Source organism: Notamacropus eugenii, chromosome 2 (assembly GCF_028372415.1).
Source record: "Notamacropus eugenii isolate mMacEug1 chromosome 2, mMacEug1.pri_v2, whole genome shotgun sequence".
In the NCBI taxonomy this organism is placed as follows: Eukaryota; Metazoa; Chordata; class Mammalia; order Diprotodontia; family Macropodidae; genus Notamacropus; species Notamacropus eugenii.
The window spans coordinates 355,311,695-355,330,478 of record NC_092873.1 but is presented as its reverse complement, the minus strand read 5'-3'; the positions used below and the strand labels follow the sequence as shown (position 1 = coordinate 355,330,478).

Below are 18,784 nucleotides of genomic sequence, written 5' to 3'. Positions count from 1 at the left end.
TTCCACCAATGCATTTCACATACAATCCCCTTTATACCTCAGGAAACTATCTTCATGATGGCTGGAAAATTCCTTATCACACAGTCAACCTTGCATTGCTATTAATCAACAGGAATTAAACAGCATGCCTCATATGATACCAAGCTATACATGTGTTGCCAGATTAACTTGGTGCTATTTTAGTTGCGCCCATAGTACCTCTCTCTCAGTGTTCTGTAAATAGAATCAGAGAATTTGCAGAAGAAAATTAGGACTAGGCAAATGTTCATGTGTTTTGCCTAAGATGGTTCCACTGTCCAAAGTAAAAGCACTAAGCCAACCTTCTGGCAGTAACTTACAACCTTCTCTCTTAGTTTAATTTCTTCTTCCTCAGACAGTCTGTTCCCATGTATTGAGTGCCTTCTGAGTGCCAGGCACCCTGAGAAAGACAAAAGAAAGTCCCTGCCCTTATGGAACTTAAATCTAATGGGGGAGATACTATGTGAACAACTGTGTACAAACAAGCTATGGACAGGATGAATTGAAGATAATTGACAGAGGGATTGAGCAGATTGAGAAAGGCAGAAGATGGGATTTTAGCTAGGACTTGAAGGAAGCCAGGGGGTACAGGAGAAGGGAGAAAAGGGAGAGGATTCCAAGCAGGGGGACAGCAAGTAAAAATACCCTCTGTTGGGATATAGAGTGTCTTGTGGACGAAATGGCAAAGAGGTCAGCATCATTAGATCTGAGAGCAAGGGGGGGTGTGGGGTGTGGTATAAGAAGGCTAGAAAGATTGGGGGGGGGGCAGGAAGAGTTCTTTTTCTGACTGTCTAAAGAACTAGGACATGGTTTTCTAAAGACATAAGCTCCCAGGGAGATGGGTAAGGTGTGAAGGAAGAATGAGTCACTCCCTTTAATACTTGAAGCCAGTTACAGAGTATTCAGACCAATCTTGGCTTTTCTAACCTCTTGAACTATAAAAGCAAAGGTCAGAATGTACCATTAGGGCCACCTGTTGTACAGACACACTGGTTATCATGCCCAAGTTGGGCACTCTTTTTTATATGCTGCATAAACTTGATTAAAGCTTAGAGCAGGACATGCAGAAATTGCTTTTATTGAGACTGTTAACACAAGCTGCCAGTGGAGAGAAGGAAAAGAAAATCCCTTTCTAATTGATTCTCCAGGAAGTTCTCTGTAAAGTAGGAAATAATATGATGATACATACTCATCAGCTAACATCCTTAGGTCATTGAAATAAACTTTTCTTAGCTATTTTTTAGGAAAGGCCGGGATGTTACTTTTGATAACACATATCTCCCTCAAGTTTTCCTTTCTCAACATCTTGTTTTACTGACAGAACCTTATTTGGCTCAATTCCTAACAAGGACACCATTGATCCACTGAGCCCAAAATGAAAATATGTACAGATTCTCCATTTGGGAGACAAAGGAAAGGAAAAAAAGGCACCATTCCTTTCTTTGAATTTTCTTTCTTCCTTAAAACAGACCTGCAGTTTAGAACAAGGAGTACATTCCAGAGTTTCCCTTGCTTTTTTATTTGACTTAGTCTTCATATTAAAGGATGTTTTCTTCATGTTGAGAAAAACACACATACATATGCAAAGATTTCTCACCCACTGTAAGAATGTTAGTGAAATTCTGACACTTCAGAGTAATATACCACCAGCTCTCTGTATGAAGCAGCTAGTGAAAAACTGCTTCTTTTGGCTAAAAGAACTGTAGGAAGCAGTTTCACTACCTGTTTCTAAGGGTGAAAACTGCCTATACCTTCTCCCTTCTCAGAGGCACAAAGAATTCCTGGTCTCTAAGCTTCACTGAGCTGACTTGAGGTGTGTGTATGTGGCCAGTTGTGGGTCAGGGAAAAAACAGGGTGAAAATGGGGGGATACCATACCCCTTCCCCTAATTCTGAGAACTGTTGTCAGCTGCAGCTGCCCCAAGAGACTATGTTTGATGCCTTCTCCTTTGCTGGAGTCAGTGACCAGCATATGGCTGTTCTTTTCCCTCATCTCCTCCCCCACCAAGAATTGTAGATCATGTTGTATCCTGTTGATATCCTTATCATCCCCAGCACCCAGGAGTACATGCTGTTCATCAAATGAATTGGGTCATGAATTATACTGAGCAGCGCTACTTCCCTATCACCAGCCCCAAACACCAACCAATCCAAATTAAGGGCCTGCTTTTTGCAAAGTGCTACATGAAATGTCAAAAGAGACACAAAGATGTACAAAGACCAGAAAGGGAAAGGGAGCAAACTATGGCGTCCTTCTAGGTGAAAGCTTCATAACCATTTTTATGTTATGAACCCCTTTAACAGTCTAATGAAACCTATGGGTCCCTTCCGAGAATCATGTTTTTAAGTAATTGAAGGAAATGCTACATTTCAGTTGGAAGTTAGTGAAAAATAAAGATGTAATTTTTTTCCCCTATCCAAATTCATGAATTCCCCTGAAATCTTTCCACGGACCCTTCCTCTGAATGGTTTAGTCACCTTCCTGAAGTTGGGGGTGGAGGGGGCCAAAGCCTCTGGTGTCAGACGGTAGAAATGGGGCTGAGGCTACCTTTTCTTATTCTGTTAACTATATATTCTGAAGAGATTGATCAAATCTTATTCATCTCTCCAGCGGACTTCCTTATGTACCATCATGATTACAAACTGATCTTTCAAGGTCCCTCCCACAGCATTTTTATATAATGATACCTAAGATTTGTTCACATCTTGTAAAGATGTTAACAGGCTCGTGCCCACACTACCCAACAGTTTTAGAACAGGAAATGAAGAATATTGTATCTGGGGACAAATGACGCAGTTTGGGGTTTGGCTTAGGGACTAGGGATTGACACCCTTTAAAACAGATGTTCTTAACCTGAAGTCCATGAACTTGGTGGCTGTTATTGTTATTGTTAACAGTATTTTGGTATAACTCATTTCCCTTGTAATCCTATGTATTTTATTTTATTCATTTAAAAACATTAACATGAGAGGGAGTCTATAGGCTCTACTAGACTGCCAAAGGGGTCCGTGAAACAAAAAAAAAAAGGGGGTTAATAAGCCCTGCTTTGGGTACTAGAGTTAAGACACTAAAGTCCTTATGACCCTCACCTTCCTTCTAGAGAAAACCCAGACTCATTGGGAGATAGTTGTGAGTTAATTTGCAGCTTTCTTACAAGACTTGTTCACCCAGCAGAATTCTCATCCTGGCTTTGCCATTCACTTGCTAGTCCTGTTCTGGGCCTCACTTCCTTGCTCTGTAAAATAAGAGGTATTCACTATTATTCCTTCCAGCTCTAAAGCTACGCTTATCTAGCCCACAGCCTCTGAACATAATGTGTAACCTTGGGTAAGTCTCTTCCCCTCCCTGGGCCTCGGTTTCCTAAACTGTAAAAGGAGGGGGATCAGACTTGATCAAGGCTTTTTAACCTGAGGTGGGTGAACTTTTTAAAAAAATTCTGATAACTGTATTTCAATATATTTGGTCTCCGCAGTATTCCTATGTATTTTACTTTATTCATTTAAAAGTATTATTCTGAAAAGAGCTCCACAGGCTTCACTGAACTGCCCAAAGGGTCCATGACACAAAAATTGTTAAGAACCCCTATTTTTAGAGAATGATAGAAAAGAAAGAAAATGGCCAACAACAGTTCATAAAATGAGAGGGTTGGACCAAATAATTTCTCCCTTGTTCTGAAGTGCCTGGCAACCCTAAATCGTGTAAATTCCTACAAACAAATTGTGTTTTGTTCTTATGTAAAATGACTCATTCTAAACATGGGACTTTGTAAGGAGAACAGGTAGCCTGACCGAACCTGCTCTTTGGATGTTTTATTTTCATTGGTTAAGAACCTATGGTTCAATCTGGAGCCGATATTATGAATCATTCAAGAGATGTTAGGTGATTCTGACTTGAAGCCGAACTATAGGTCCAGTGTGGGTTTGGAAGCAGTTACATTCTTGTGGTTTGACAAACGCTTTTTTTTTGTTGTTGTTTAAATGAGTGTGTCACTAAAGAAACGTGAGCTCTTGGCTTTTCGATTACTGTAGCTCACCCTGGTGAGTTTCATACACATTGAGTCATCATCTCTACAGGTGACTGATATACATCTGTGCTGTTTAAGTTACCGTAACTCGGAGATGAGGGGATTTGATCATTGTTAAGTTGCTTGCACGTGAAGGTGTGAGGTTCTTGTGTCTTCTTAACAATGAAAAATGGTTGTTTCGTTAACCACAGAATTCAGTTACTTATTTCCACTCATCCAGAGGTTTTCATTTTCTTTTTTCCTCTTAGTGTTTTGCCTCTTACAGCTTTTAGCACTCAGCTGTTTTCTAGCAGTGTGCTGCAGGTGCTACCGATTGTGAAGTCAGGCCTAGCTAAGTGAAGTAAGTTAATGAGAGAGAATTAAGACCCAGAATTAGTGAAATGTTTTCATCTCAGGGGAAAATGTCCTGGACCTCCTCCCTTAGGTGAAGATATTGAGAGGACCCTGTCAAGAGGCTGAATTAATGAGAGCAGGTGGGATGGAACACTAAACATTAATTAAGCTTCATCATGTGGGTACCACTCTCAAGGGATTGTTTGGAAATTCTAAAGCTTTGCTGGGCTGTATTTTTTTCCCCAACCTGTCCTCCCAAAGCAGCAGTGTGCAGAGGTATGTTCTTCTTAGAAGTGGAACAGCAGGGGCCATGGTAAATTTGTCGATGGTCTACTCTTCCATTAAGGTTGATTGTTGGGTAAAGAAGGAGAGATCTGATTCACTTGTGTATTTTATTCTTTCCTCAGTTTTGGTCTTGGAACAATCACCTTGGCATGTAGGTGTTAGGGAATGTGGAAGCAGGTGTGTCCATTTTTACCTCATCTGTTCAAATCCATTTTGCACACTGTCACTTCCTAAAACATCATTTTTCAACACATGCTTCCCTTGTTCAAGAATACATAGGGGCTCTCTTTGAAATATAAGCTAGACTCAGACTGACATTCCAAGGCCTTCCAATAACCAGTCCTACTGTACCCATCCAATCTTAGTCCTCATTTCTACCCAGTATTGCCCCTCTACTTCAACCACTATTTTCTTCCATATACATCTTGCTCATTCCTCCTTACCTGTCTTTACTTGATCTGTTCCTTGATTCTGTCTGTCTCTCTGCTGCTTTAAATTCTATCCATCCTTCATGGCCCATCTCATCTTACTTCTTCCAAGAAGGCTTCTCTGACTAAGCTCAAAGTTACTTTTTGTTCCCTAAGCATTTCTGTAGGCAGTCTGTGCTATACAGCCATTTACTTACTTCTGTTTTGTCTTGTCATTTTTTCTATATTTCAGTTAGATTTTCAGTCTTTTTCCAACTATATTGTAGGCTTCTAAGGTTCAGAGACCCTATCATGTCTTTTATATTTCCCAAAGTACTAAAAATCTAGCATGCATTCAACAAATGATGGCTGAAGTAGTTAGCTAAACTTAAAAGATGTTGTTATTCAACATTTTTTTTAAAAAATAAAGGTATGCTTTATATAAGTTGTAAGGACACAGTTTAGTGTCATAATTATGTGTTTAAAAAAAGTATACAGAAGGTGAATGAGATGCAATGAGTGTTCTTAGAGTTTATAAAACTATGGGATGAGAAAAGCAGCACCAGAGCCCTCAGCCCCGTCTCTGCCACTTATTTGATAAGTCCTTCACAGTCTGTCTTTTGTTCACCTGCTGCTTACCCATTAAGCGCACCTGCCACCACTGCTATCATCCATCCCAGTCTGCCCTGTGGCCTGGAAGCCTCTGCTTTCTGACATACAACACCCACACACACCCAGAGGATGGCTAGGACAGGCTTTCAGAATTTCTCATCAGTCTGAAATGAGAAGTAGGAAGGGGGAACCATAAGAAGATTGTTTCAGTTAAGGGCAAGACAAATCCTAATAAACACTTAGGTATTGATCATGGACCCATTTTTAAGTAAATAATGAGAGAAAATTTTCTAAAACAACTTTTGACTCTAGCCTCCCATTGCTAAAGCTTATTCTCCCTTTCCCACTTATTGACTCAGTCAGGTAACTGAGTATAATTGAGCAGTGTGAAATTGATGGTTTTTTAAAACCTTTAAAAATAATTTTGTCCTACTTTTGAATTAACAGGCATTTCTTTTCTTTCCTTCCCACCCTATCCCCCAGATCAAAACAAAACAAAACAAAAAAACCTCAAAACAAATATGCATAGTGAAGCAAAATAAATTCCTGTCCAAAAATGTATGTTTGATTCTGCCTCTTGAATCTATCCCTCGCTGTCAGAAAGTGTGTAGCATAACTCTTAATCAGTCCCCTGGAATCATGATTGCAGTGCTCAAAGTCCTTAAGTCTTTCAAAGTTAGTTGTCTTTACAATGTTGTGTGTGTGTGTGTGTGTATAACGTGTATATATGCATGTGTGTGTAGATGTGTATATGCATACGAGTGTGTGTATATATGTATGTATGTATATGTATACATGTGTATGTTTATTTGCTTGCTTGCTTATTTATTTTTCTCCTGATTTTCTCAGGTTTCTCTGAAACCCCATCCTTTTCATCACTTCTTAGAGCACAATGGTGTTGTTCCTTTACTTTCATTTGCCATGATTTGTTCAGCCACTTATTAATTGATGGGTTTCTTCTTTAGTTTCCAGTTTTTTTGACAAGAGTAACTATTAATATTTTCATATAGGTAGGTCCTTTCCTTCTTTCTTTGATCTGCTTGTGGGAGATACTTTCACCAACCAATGAACTTTGCCATACATTGCATCACTTCTATCCTGAGCTGTTGAAAATTGTTAGCAGAAAACAAGAGGTGAAGGGTGGCCTGTATTTTGGGAGGAGGATGGGCATGATAGGAGCACAGAACTACCCCTTGCCATTCAGTACAGTTCACCAGTCATTTGAGCTCAATCTTAATGTGCCTATATCCCTCCCATCCCCGGGATTTCTCAAATTTTGTCCAGGAGATGACAACAAAACTGTAGCCTCAACCTAATGTTAGTGTCTGGTACTCTGTAATATGGACCAAGTCTATAACTCCATAAAGGGTCAGTACTATTTGCATTCTGCGTTCTGTAATGGACCACACAGTCTCCCACAATCCAAAAAATAATTCTGAGATCCCCATGCCTTTTTGGCTCAGTTGTAACCTGTTCTTTTCCCTCTTATAGGTGAGAAGCGTCACTGCTTTGAGGTCAATTATAATTCCAGCTACATGTATGAGAAGGAAAGTGAGATGATACAGACTCGAATGATGGATCAGGCCATTAATAATGCCATCACCTACCTTGGAGCTGAGGCCCTGCGTCCATTAGTGCAGACCCCTCCTGCCCCAACCTCAGAGATGGTCCCAGTTATCAGTAGCATGTACCCCATTGCACTTACCCGCACAGAGATGCCTAATGGTGGCCCTCAAGACCTAGAGAAGAAGAACACCCACCTCTCAGACAAGTGCCTGTCTTCTGAAAGAGGTCTCTCCCCTAACAACAGTGGCCATGACTCCACAGACACAGATAGCAACCACGAAGAGCGCCAGAATCCTGCCTACCAGCAGAACCACATGATCCCTCCCCGGGCCAGAAATGGGATGCCACCCCTGAAGGAGCTGCCCCACACCTATGAACTCCTCAAACCCCCACCCATCTGCCCTCGAGATACCATCAAAGTGATCAACAAAGATGGAGAGGTGCTGGGTGTGTTCAGGTGTGATCACTGTCGAGTACTTTTCCTGGATTATGTGATGTTCACCATACACATGGGCTGTCATGGTTTTCGTGACCCTTTTGAGTGCAACATGTGTGGGTACCGGAGCCATGACAGGTATGAATTCTCCTCTCATATTGCTAGAGGAGAACACAGAGTCATGTTAAAGTAAATAGCTCAATTCTCTCAGAGATTTAAGTATTAAGCATCTTTAAAAAGCAACGAAAACAGCAAATAACTAATACTTCTACTTTGCCGAAACTGTACCACCTCCTATTATTTTTCATTCCAGTTCTGACATAAAAAGTGTAATGTCTTCATTAACTGCCTAAGGGATTCTGCTCTCATTCAGTAACTCTTGTGGACCCATTGTGTTACTATTGAGAGATGGGTTTTGGTTTTTTTTTCAGCATTTCTTTTCCTCAGGTACTTTATATTATTGAACTAAAAGCAGGGAATCTTTAATCATTGCCTTCTACAGCAGCACAACTCAAAGCTAGGTTAAGAAGTTTGTCCATTCAAACTTCAAACAGCCCCCTGGCTGTGCTCTATGAAAGCTTGGAGGTGGCATGTATTCAACACCATAAGCCGGGAAAACTGGTCTTGACCAGAAAACTGACAGAATTTTGCATGCATTCAAGCCTTGGACTACATTGATTTTCAAGTCAGGGAAGGGGTGTAAGGGCAGATATTTCCAATTGCCATAAAAGAACAGAGGAAGACCACAGTTTATGTGATGAGGGGACCTAATCTAGCATTTGAAGACCACAAAGTCAACATCGAATCTGCTTTAGACCAGCAGCATCCTCCAGAACAGTCATGTGTTCATCCTGCTGCTTCTCCCACTTCTCCTTCCCCAACTACTCTGGAAGGGATTCTGTATAAGAAGAGTCAGCTTTTATAAACAAAGACATGTGGTTATTAAAACAGCAAATTGTCTGTTAAGGAACTCAGTAGTCATTTCCTTTCCCCAGCGATTGGAAGAGGGAGTATCTAAGAGGCAAAAGAAACAGTTCAACAGCTTAAACAGGAGAGACCGCTACCTACACAATCAATCAGCAAGCATTTATTAAGTACCAGTTGTATGCCAGGTACTATGTTCTTCTGACACCTCACAGTTTATTGTTACAGCGTCATATTACAGAGCCATACTTATGCAAAAGTATTACAAAATTAAAAAACAAAACAAAACATTGTTTAGTTGCATATTACCTCCCCCTCACCTCCACGGAAGGTTAGGCAGTTCCTGAGAGGCTGTTAGTATAGTGTTTTTCAGGCCAGAAGTTGCCTGTCAGGGTGATAGCCCTTCTGATGCCATGAGATCTTTGGCAAGATGACAAGGTTTATGTTTTGATAAACCTGACCCACTAAATTCAACAAATACTTATTAAGCATCTGCTATGTAAAAGGCAGTGGGTCAGAAGCTTTGGGCATACAAAGATAAAAATGACAAGAATCCCTGCCCATAAGCAGCTCATATTCTGTCTGGTCTGTTCTCTATCACAGAAGGTCTGTCAATCACAGGTCTAATGGAGAAGAAGTTGATAACCCTTAATATAAAAGAAAGATATCGTGGAACAGAGGAAGGCGTCTTAGACTTAAGAGACCTTGGATCTAGTCCCAGCTCTGCCACTAGTCATTGTACTTCTCAGAAACCTTAGTTTCCTCATGTGCAAAACAGGGTATCTGATTAGACAACTGCTAAAGTTCCTTCTTACTTTGACGATCTGATTTTGGGGTGACTGTAGAGCCTTTTGAAGCTTCCTAATCTATTAGAACTAAGTGGGTAAAAGTTTACATACATATATATACAATTAATGTCTGTGTATATAATACTTATGTAGGTATATTGCACATTTATTTGATGGTAAGGAAAATGTATTTCAGTTTTTCCTTAAACCTCTTCGGGAGATGAAGAGGAACATAAAGGGGGAAAACATCTAAATTCTGCCCCACAGTATGCACATAAAGTAATGCAAACAACTTCTTGCCAAAGAATTTTTTTATCTAATGTTAGGGAAAAAAGAATTCTGCTGAGCAGAACAATTCTGTGGTGCCCATTCCAAGTGAGATTAAGCTTCATTGAGCATTTCTACTAAATCTCAAATTCCTGACAGATTAAAGATTTGTGTCCATCTGTAATTTCATTGGCATAGGGGACTTTTGGTGAGGAAGCTCCCTCTATCACGGCAGATCTACAATTGTTCTGAAATTTACAGTCTTAGAGATTTGTGTGAGGCACTGAGACTTGTCCAAGGCCACACACAGCCTATTGGTGTCTGAGGCAGGATTTGAATCCAGGTCTTCCTGAGAACAAGGACAGCTCTCTCTCCATGGCTACCTCTCCTCTATAGTAGCTGTAACTGTAACAGGGTGGGGGCTCAGAAGGGATAGCTTGTTGTATTGGATATCTGTGAGATTGAAATGCAATTTTCATGTGCCAGATATTGAAAGGGCTTATGTTTTAAGTTCAAACTCAGCTTGTGTAGATACTATGAGAAATAGACACTCTCCCTTTGATTGTACAGATCACAAGTCATCTTTTGCAACTTTGCCTTTTCTTATTTGTGAAACCCTGTAGTTATTTGCTGTTTGAGATGTTACCCTGAGGTAGTAGAGGCAGCATGCTGTGATGGAAAGAGTCCTGGATTTGGAAGCTCAGAGATTTGGTTTCTAGTTCTGGCCCTTCCTCAAAGTCACTGTGTGACCTTGGACAAGTTATGTAGCCTCTCTGAGCCTCAGGCTCCCTTATCTGTAAAATAAGGGTATCCAACTCTTAGATCCTGTGTGCCTCAGTACTTGTGTGTCAGTTTTAACCAATCACCATATGGTATTTGACTCTGTGCCAAGTGAGATTCCCCAGTAAAAGAGGAACTCATGCCATTCTTAAGATTTCACAAATTCTTTTGAATATTTAGGGAGTTGGGGAAGAGAAAGAGTTTGGAGGTGAGTGTTAGGAAAGGGAAAACTTATCACCTTAAGGAAGAAATTCTGGTGAAGAGATGAGTCTTACATCTCAAAATGGTGACGACAAGACTTGTTCCTCCAGCCACAGGAATATCTTCATTCATTCTCCTTGTTCTAATGCCCGATCAGTTTCCTGAATGGTGTCCATTTTACTAGAAATATGTTCTCCTGGAGAAAAAGGGCTTTAAGTCACACAGAATATACTTCTTACTGTTAGACTTCCAAGGAAGGTACAAAATGCATCCAATTTAGGTAATACTTTGCCTGTGAAAATTATTCACTTTCAGTCTCATAGTCTAACCCCAACAGTTATCCATTGGGCCTCATGGAACCAGCTGTTCTTTCTAAACCCATCCTGATATGCTGGTGGTGTTAACACATTGCTTGTTGGGGGGAAAAACCCCAAAAACTCTTGAGATGATGAGTGGAAAGGAAGGATTGTTTCAGAGCTATAAACTCATTGCTGTCTTGGGACTAGGAAACTTTTGCAATAGCTGCAAACATATCCTATTGGCAGTTTCTTTGCAATCCCAGGACCTGAGGAGATAGAAAGCAGACCTTCAGCTCTGTACTTCTGCTTTCCCACAAAATCTGCTACACAAGGATTCTACCTCCCACCCAGGAAGCCATAATAAGATAAAAAAAAAAATCAACCCTGGAAAAATTTATGTGAAGTTAAGGAGAGAGGTGTGGCATGGGTGTGGGAAGGAAAGAGAATAACTGTTGTAAAAGGGACACTGAGTAGCAATTCCTTTTTTGTATAGGTACAACATACTTAGTTTTGAGTGGAACACTTCTCTTCCCCCTTCCTCCCATTTAAAAAGTCCTCCACACACTCCTACGGTACACTCTGAAAAAAAAAGCAAACTAACCTGATATCTTTCTTACTATTCTCAATTCTTGCCTCCCTAACTCTGAATTTCATCACTAACACATTTTCTCACCATTAAATGTAGCAAAGGCACATACCACATTGACTTGGAGATGACTTCTCATTGAAATAGACTACCTAAAAAAATTATAATTACAAAAATTTACTTTGATTTCCATTACCACCCCCAGGGGAAAATCTCATTTTCCCTAGCCTCTCCCCTCTCCCTATGTCTGGCTAAATATAGGGGTGTAGGTACATTGCTGAGAGGTCCTAGGGCAGGCTGGAAGAATGGAAAAGAGATGTAATGTGACGTCTCTGGGAGGGGGTGATCCCTGGTGGGGAGCTGGGGCCTACAGGCTATTCAATTTGGTGAAAGAATTCAGACCTCTTAGAAGTTCAAGAGCATAAATGAAAATTGAGTGAAAACCAGAATGATGTGATTTTTAAGGGGTTGGGACAGTTCATCCTAGAGTTAGTGAGAAACATTGATAACTAGGGAAAGTTTTGGGTTCTTAAGACAGAGGAAAAGTTAGTTGAAGGAGTTGATATGGGCAGAGATCAGGTTCAAATCCAATTAGGGATGGAAGGGGAATCGTTTCAATGCTTCTCAGCTACAAAGGGCCCCTGCTTTTGTGTAAGGGCCAAAAGAAACAAGATTGGCTGTAGTGAGTTACAAGGAAAAAACAGTGGCCTTAAACTAAGAGGAACAAAGAGGCCTGATAATAAGGAGAACCTGGAGAGATGTGTTAATGCTTGTTAAGGCCACTGAGTAACAAGATACCTGTCACTTACCTAAGCTGCATGTAATTCGTACCACGAGACTTTCTCACTGTTGGAAAGTTGTTTTCTTTGCGCTAAGAACTGGTTAGCTGTCTGTTCCCACTCAGTCCATTATAGTGTTGGAGAAAGCTCATTGTTGGAAAAACCAAATGGGTCAGGCTATGAGTCAGTCCCAAAGGTGTTGATGAGGGAGGAAAATTCCCCTTTATTCTCATAGATTGTAATAGTAAAAAATTATTCACTTGAAGCCATCTATTTGCTAGCTCCCATGGACACACATTCCTCACAGAGGAGAGAGAGCTCTGAGAAGGATACCAAGTCCTTATAGTTACTTCATCCAGGTATCCTCATCCGGCAGTTCTAGGCCCCAAGGACATCATCCAGCAAAATGAAATTAATTATCTTTTAGAGGGTTTTTTTTTCTCCTAAAATAACTTGGTCTTGTGATATATTTGAACTGTGTGATTCTTGGTGCGTTGAAAGGGGAATACTATTTGTGAAAGAAGTTTAGATAGAAGTATATGCATACACTTACCTCAGGGGATATTATTAGGAGTCACAGAATTCGATGTCCAGAATGAACTCTGGATCTGGAAAAGTTCATTCAAGATGGTTTTATCTTTTGATGATTTACTATATCAGTGTCCCAAAGACTTCAAAGGACATAATTTTGAGCCCAGCTCAGGGCCTGAACTTGAACTAGTTGCCAGGGGAGGCAGCTTCTCATATTGAGTATTGACACTGGTTTATTCTTTGATTTTATTCCCTTTATGTTATTTCAAGGTATAAATGAAGAACATTTGTCAAACCTTTTGAGCCCTATAAAGAAGGGAAACCAGGTTAATTCATTAGCATAAAGTACCCAGGCTCTTAACTTGATGTACTCAGGGAAAGTGCGCAGTTCTAATAGGCCTCTAGCCAGGAGCCTCCAACAACTTAAAGTTGTTTTTTTTTCAGTCAGTGCCCTAGAACCTCTTCCTCTCACCCTCCTTACTTTAGAATGTCTAGAGAGGCTAAAACTGACCCTCACACCTAGCCCCATTATACTCTCAGCCCTCCACCCATCTGTAAGTTTTCAAGGTGAACTCACTTCCTCACCTCACTCATTAGAGGCAGACAGCAACCAGTTTCTCTATTTTCCAAGGTGGGTAATATAGAGCTTGAGTGTCCCACAAACACAGCAGAAACCTTTTTGCTAAATCAGCCAGCCTCGTTTCCATCTCACTTCTATAAGAATTTTCCCAGGTCTTCAAATTAGTAGGGTAACAGATACAGGACATCTCCACCACCACCCCCTTTTTTGGAAGATCTATCCCTGCCCTGGCTACGTGTATGGAAACTAAATCATTGTGGGTTACACGTGGTTAATGGGTCATTTAAAGAGCAGACACCCCTTCAGCTAGACAAGTGGCTTTGAATGTTCAAGTTCTCAGGCTCTGAGCGGGTATGAGGGATCATTTTAGCAACTGGAAAAACCAAAGCTTTATTTTTAACTTGGTTTCCAAAGCCACAGGTGTGGTCTGTGGATGGCCCTGATCGCCTGAGTGACTAGGGTAACACTGAGAAAGAAACTGAGGTCTCAGCCTCAGGTTGCCTTCCCACACATCAGTGAATAAATGGCCCTATAGAGGCAGGAGCAAAGGTAAGGTAGAGGACTATGTCTCACCAGGTTGTTTTTTGCACGTGTGACTTAGAGCCCCATGTTAAGCAATTCTCCTGTTACTGATGTCATTAGCACCCTTCTTGATGTGTAACTCCCCAAAACACTCCCATTCTCAAGTAAGCATTGGTGTCATCCCCATCCCATTTCTAGTGACCCTGTCTTTTGTGGGATTCTGATAGTCCAACCACTTGAAGTGCTTCCATTTGTCACAGCAAGATGTCCAGATCCCCTAAAGATCAAAGCTTCTGTAATGTAGCAGTACTAACCATTGTCCAAATTTCAATATGTTCTTGTGTGAAGAACAATGTTGTTTAGGTGTTTAAAGTCTATGTTTTTTTAACAGGGAAAAAATAAAAAAAATAGTGTGTTTGAAACTAGACATGTTTGATGCATTTGGTTTGTGGAGAGTTTTGGACTTGAAGTTACTATTCTTTTTGGACTATGGGTTTTATTCTCCTTTTAAAAATGAAATACATGAATTTCTATACAAAAGCATCTGAAATATTCTGTTCAAGGATCCTACCAAGAAGTAGGTCATTTCATTTTCCTAGTCCAGTACTAGTGCCAAGATATTGGGTCTCCTCTCACTCAACCCTTCCAAGTGATGACATCCCCACCCATCCTCAGCTCTGCTGTTCCAGTTTGCTTGGTCTCTGTCAGAAAAAAAGAACCCGTCCCCCCACAAAAAAAAGGGCTTAGAGAATGTAGAGAGCAACAATTTTTCTATTTTCCCATAGTGGGGAAAGCAGTAATGACTTAGATTTCTGGATACCCTGATCCATAACCTAGCATTGGAAAGCTAAATCCCACAGCTCTGGAGAGGGTGTGTGATTGGCAGGGGGTATAAGGAATCCCACCTGGAAAAGAAAAGAAAGGTTACATTCTTCTCACTTTGCACAGACCCTTTCCCCTCAACTCTCATCCTTTCATTTTTAGCGTTTAATCAAAACTATGAGAAATCCAAGTTTGAACTCAAGCTTAGTCACAATTAGAGTTGGTACAATATTTAGAAAACTTGAGATACCAAGTCCTTGGCATGTCTCAGATCAGACCAAAGTCCAGACCCACAGCATATGAGATGGGGAGCTCTTAGGGAAATGGATCAGACAGCCTGCCTCGTTCTTTGTTCATCAATCTCCTACAAAATCCTGATTATAGGTAGAGAGGTAGCTTTAGTCAAACCAATACTAGTTCCAAGCTTGACTAGCCCAGATCTGGGAAGTAAGGCTGGAGAAGAGGCCATACATTTCACATGAAACGTGCATAAAACAATATGGAGATCAGTATGAAATCTCTAATTCAAGGCAGTTTCTTCAGTAGGCATCAAGTCTTAGAAAGCATATCCATCTCCCTCAACCTCATTGTAGTTCCACCAAGTCAAAATAATAGCTCACATCTGTGTAGTATGTCTGAGGTAAATAGCACAAATATGATACCCATTTTCCAGATAATGAAATAAAAGTTTGAGAAATTGTTGAGAGGACTTGTCCAAAAGCACACAGATAATATCATGGCAGAACCATAACTCAAGCCAATGACTCGACTCTAAGACCACTGCTCTTTTCACTACTCAGATGGAGTGGTCTCACTGATGTGGGTGTTCCTCCACCATCCATGTTTTCTCATCTCACTGGATTCCTCTTGATCCATATCACCACACAAGTTCAAGACATGGTATCCATTCAATGTGCTGGGGACCTGCCTTGTCTTTAGCATAAGGATCCCAAAGGAAATGTATTTAAAAGCAGAGGGGCTTCTGGAAGTCTAAGACTACTCAGCTTCCTCTTCTTGATTCCTGTCCCTCATTCCTAGCCTCTAGCACTGAGAGGGAACAACTTGGGGGTGAGAGGTGGGGGGACAGGGAGAAACATTCACCAAGGGGCATTAGCCCTAAACATGCATGTGAAACAATTGTCTTGCTGTGAGCCCTTCTAGAGAGACCAAGTGATGTTACCTTTCCCCCAGGAGAACCAACAAAACTCAGAAAAAAAAAAAGATTAATTTATGCAGTGTCTCATTTTCCAAGATGAAGAAACTGAAGCCCAGAGATATTGGAATGGCTTGACCACTAGCATACAGATAAAGGATGAGAGCTGGCTCATTTGAACTCAGGTGTACACCTTACTGTAAGGTGTCGTGAAATAGCTCCTTCTACATCAATTCATCAATAAACATTAGATGCCTATTAGGTGCTTGTGCTGGTAATATAAAGTAAGAAATGAAACATGAAGATAGGCTGACTTCATTTGTACTTGAAGGGCTTGTTTAATGCCTGTTCAACTGAGCCACTCTCTTCTCTCCCATGGGGTTCATGGGTGAGGTCAGAAATGGGGGTACTCATCTGTACCCTTCATCATCCCCTTAGCAGCCACTAAACGTACCCTTCATACACGGCCCCACAGCAATATGGGATTGTAGAATCATGGAATGTGGACCCGGAAGGGACCTCAGAATTCATGTAGTCTACCTCCCTCACTGTACAGATGATGAAACTTCCCTTCTCCCAAGTAGCATTCTCAACACACTGCTGGTTGGGTGGCCTACAACTGTCTTACAACTGGCCTACAACAGCCAGCCCCAAGATAAGGGGAAGAGGAGAGATATCTTTTCAGTTCTTTTTCATTCCATTCTCCTGATCTTCAGGGGTTGGAGAAAGAGATGACAGACCATCAGGTGGGGAAGCAAGACAATAGAGAAGTAAAACTGAACAAGTCAGTGACAACCCACCACCTCTCCAAATCACAAGTCCTGGCTACTGAGACATTCCCAGCTCAGACAATGGTTTGCATAAAAGCCCCCAAAATTGCACCTGGGGAGGGGAGGTCACTAGGGTGAGACTCCCTAGATGGGGAATGGAGGTTAGGGGTTGGGGAAGAAGGTCAAAGAAAGTCCCTAGGGGGTCTGAGGTGTTGAGATTGTTTATTTGTTAAACAGCTCTTCTCCCTTCTCATCATGTCTTCTTTTGTGGTGACCAAAGGAAAGAGCATTGGGGCAGGGATGGAGGTGAGAGTGTGTGACATGTGGCTCTCCTCCCTGCCCCCTTTCACAAAGTATGGGGAACAGGAAGAATTGAAGAGACCCATTTCCCATCATCTATACCCCACCTCCTCCCCTTGCCCCCCTGGGCCCAGCAGAGCAGCTTAGTCAAATAAACCACAGCTCTGAGGGTGGCTGGTGGATGGGAACTGGAGGGGGGGGGGGGGCTGACACTACCAAGATATCTCCTCCCCCAAAGTTGTTCCTTCCACTATTTCAATCCCTTCCTCTCCCAACTTGCCTTCATTGCCACACCTTCACCTGGGCATAGTAAAAATGCCATTTCCCACTCCCACTGGAATTATGTTCTCTGGTCCACACATGTCAAACCTCTGCCTTCATCAACTCCACTCTGGGGACTTTGGGGAGAGTCAGTGGCTCTCAGGGCAGAGGTGTGGAGACACTGACCTGGGAGTCAGGACATCTGGGTTCATTCTATTCTGTGTCCTTCAGCAAGCCATCATATAGATTTAGAGATGAAAGAGGCCTTGAATTTCATCTAGTCTGACCGTGTCACTTTACAGATGAGACTAAGGTTCAGAAAGCAAGGATTTGCTCACAGTCACACTGCTAGTATGTTTCAAAAGTGGGATTCTGCCTTCATTAGGATGAGGACAATTATCTAAAGGCATTGGAAGAAATACTTAAAATGAGTCAGGACACCTGGGTTTCCATCCCCAACTCTGTTGCTTCCTGAGTAACCTTAAACCAAGTCACTTAAACTTGTCTCCCCTTCTCATCTGTAAAATGAAGGGAGTTGGATCAGATGATCTCTGAGATGCTAGCTTCATCTTCCCTCAGCCTACATGCACACATGGTGCAGCACCTCCCTTCTTCTCTGGGGAAAAGTTGAGCTTTGATAGTCAAATGCTTGTCCAAGGCCTCCCTCAAGTTCCCCAAAGATGGTCCATCTAAAGTGCTAAGAAATTAGGTTAAAAACATTAAGTGATTTCTGGCTGAACACAAGGTGAGGCATTGGGGTAGGGAAAAGGGGGTTGAGGGTAGGAGGGGTGTCAGGCACTTTCTCAAAAGTTCCAGAATAGAACCTGCCAAGGGAAGGGGGTGGCGGAGAAACATTGTCTCCTGAGCACTGTGGGTCTGGAAATGCTGGGTTTCTGAATATTGCCAGAGTGAGGGAGTTACTCCTAACTCCCACACCTCCCTGCCCTATACCCTGTGCCTCAGTTTTTCCACTTGAAGCCACAAGGGCCCAACCCAGGGTGTATGTGTGTGGGGGGGGCCGCGACCCGGATTCCCAGGCCCTTGGGGGGATGAGCAAAGTCCAGGGGCAGGAGGTCGCAGCCGCATCCGGAGGTGCCAGGGAGGGGGGCGGTGTAAGATGGGAGATGGGGGTGGGGGGATGGTGATGAAAGGAGAGGGGCAGCGGCACTTCTGAGAAACAGCCCCAGCGTCCCAGCAGCCCACAGCCCCCCTCCTCTCCCCTGTGGCTTCACAGCTAGCTCCCTACAGCCGCCCACGGCTCTATGGGGCCTCTCCGGGGGCTGGGAGGTCCTGATGGAGGCGGAGGGTGCTTGGGGGGAGGTGTATGGCCAGGCCTGGAGAAGAGGGGATCAAAGCGTTTTACTACACAGGAACCACTGAATAGAACAGAGAAGAAAGGTGTGAGCGATGCTGAGCGGGTCCCCTAACATTCTTGGGTATCCTTGGAACCCCAAGTTCACCACCCTGGCCTCTGAGACGATGAAGCCTCTGAGAATGGGGGGGGGGGGCGGCGGGGTGACTGGCAGACTCACTACGACGA

General features: G+C 42.2%; 1 protein-coding gene across 2 annotated transcripts in view; it reads left to right on the top strand.

Moving 5' to 3' along the window:
- The window catches only part of IKZF3 (IKAROS family zinc finger 3), an 87,688-nt gene extending 73,325 nt beyond the window's left edge, over positions 1–14,363 (top strand). For both annotated transcript variants that reach the window (XM_072646305.1, XM_072646306.1), the window contains one exon: positions 7,171–14,363. In XM_072646305.1, the coding sequence (XP_072502406.1) occupies positions 7,171–7,874 (704 nt within the window). In that variant the 3' untranslated portion in view covers positions 7,875–14,363. The remainder of the gene's footprint in view (positions 1–7,170) is intronic.
- Positions 14,364–18,784: the final 4,421 nt, after the last annotated feature.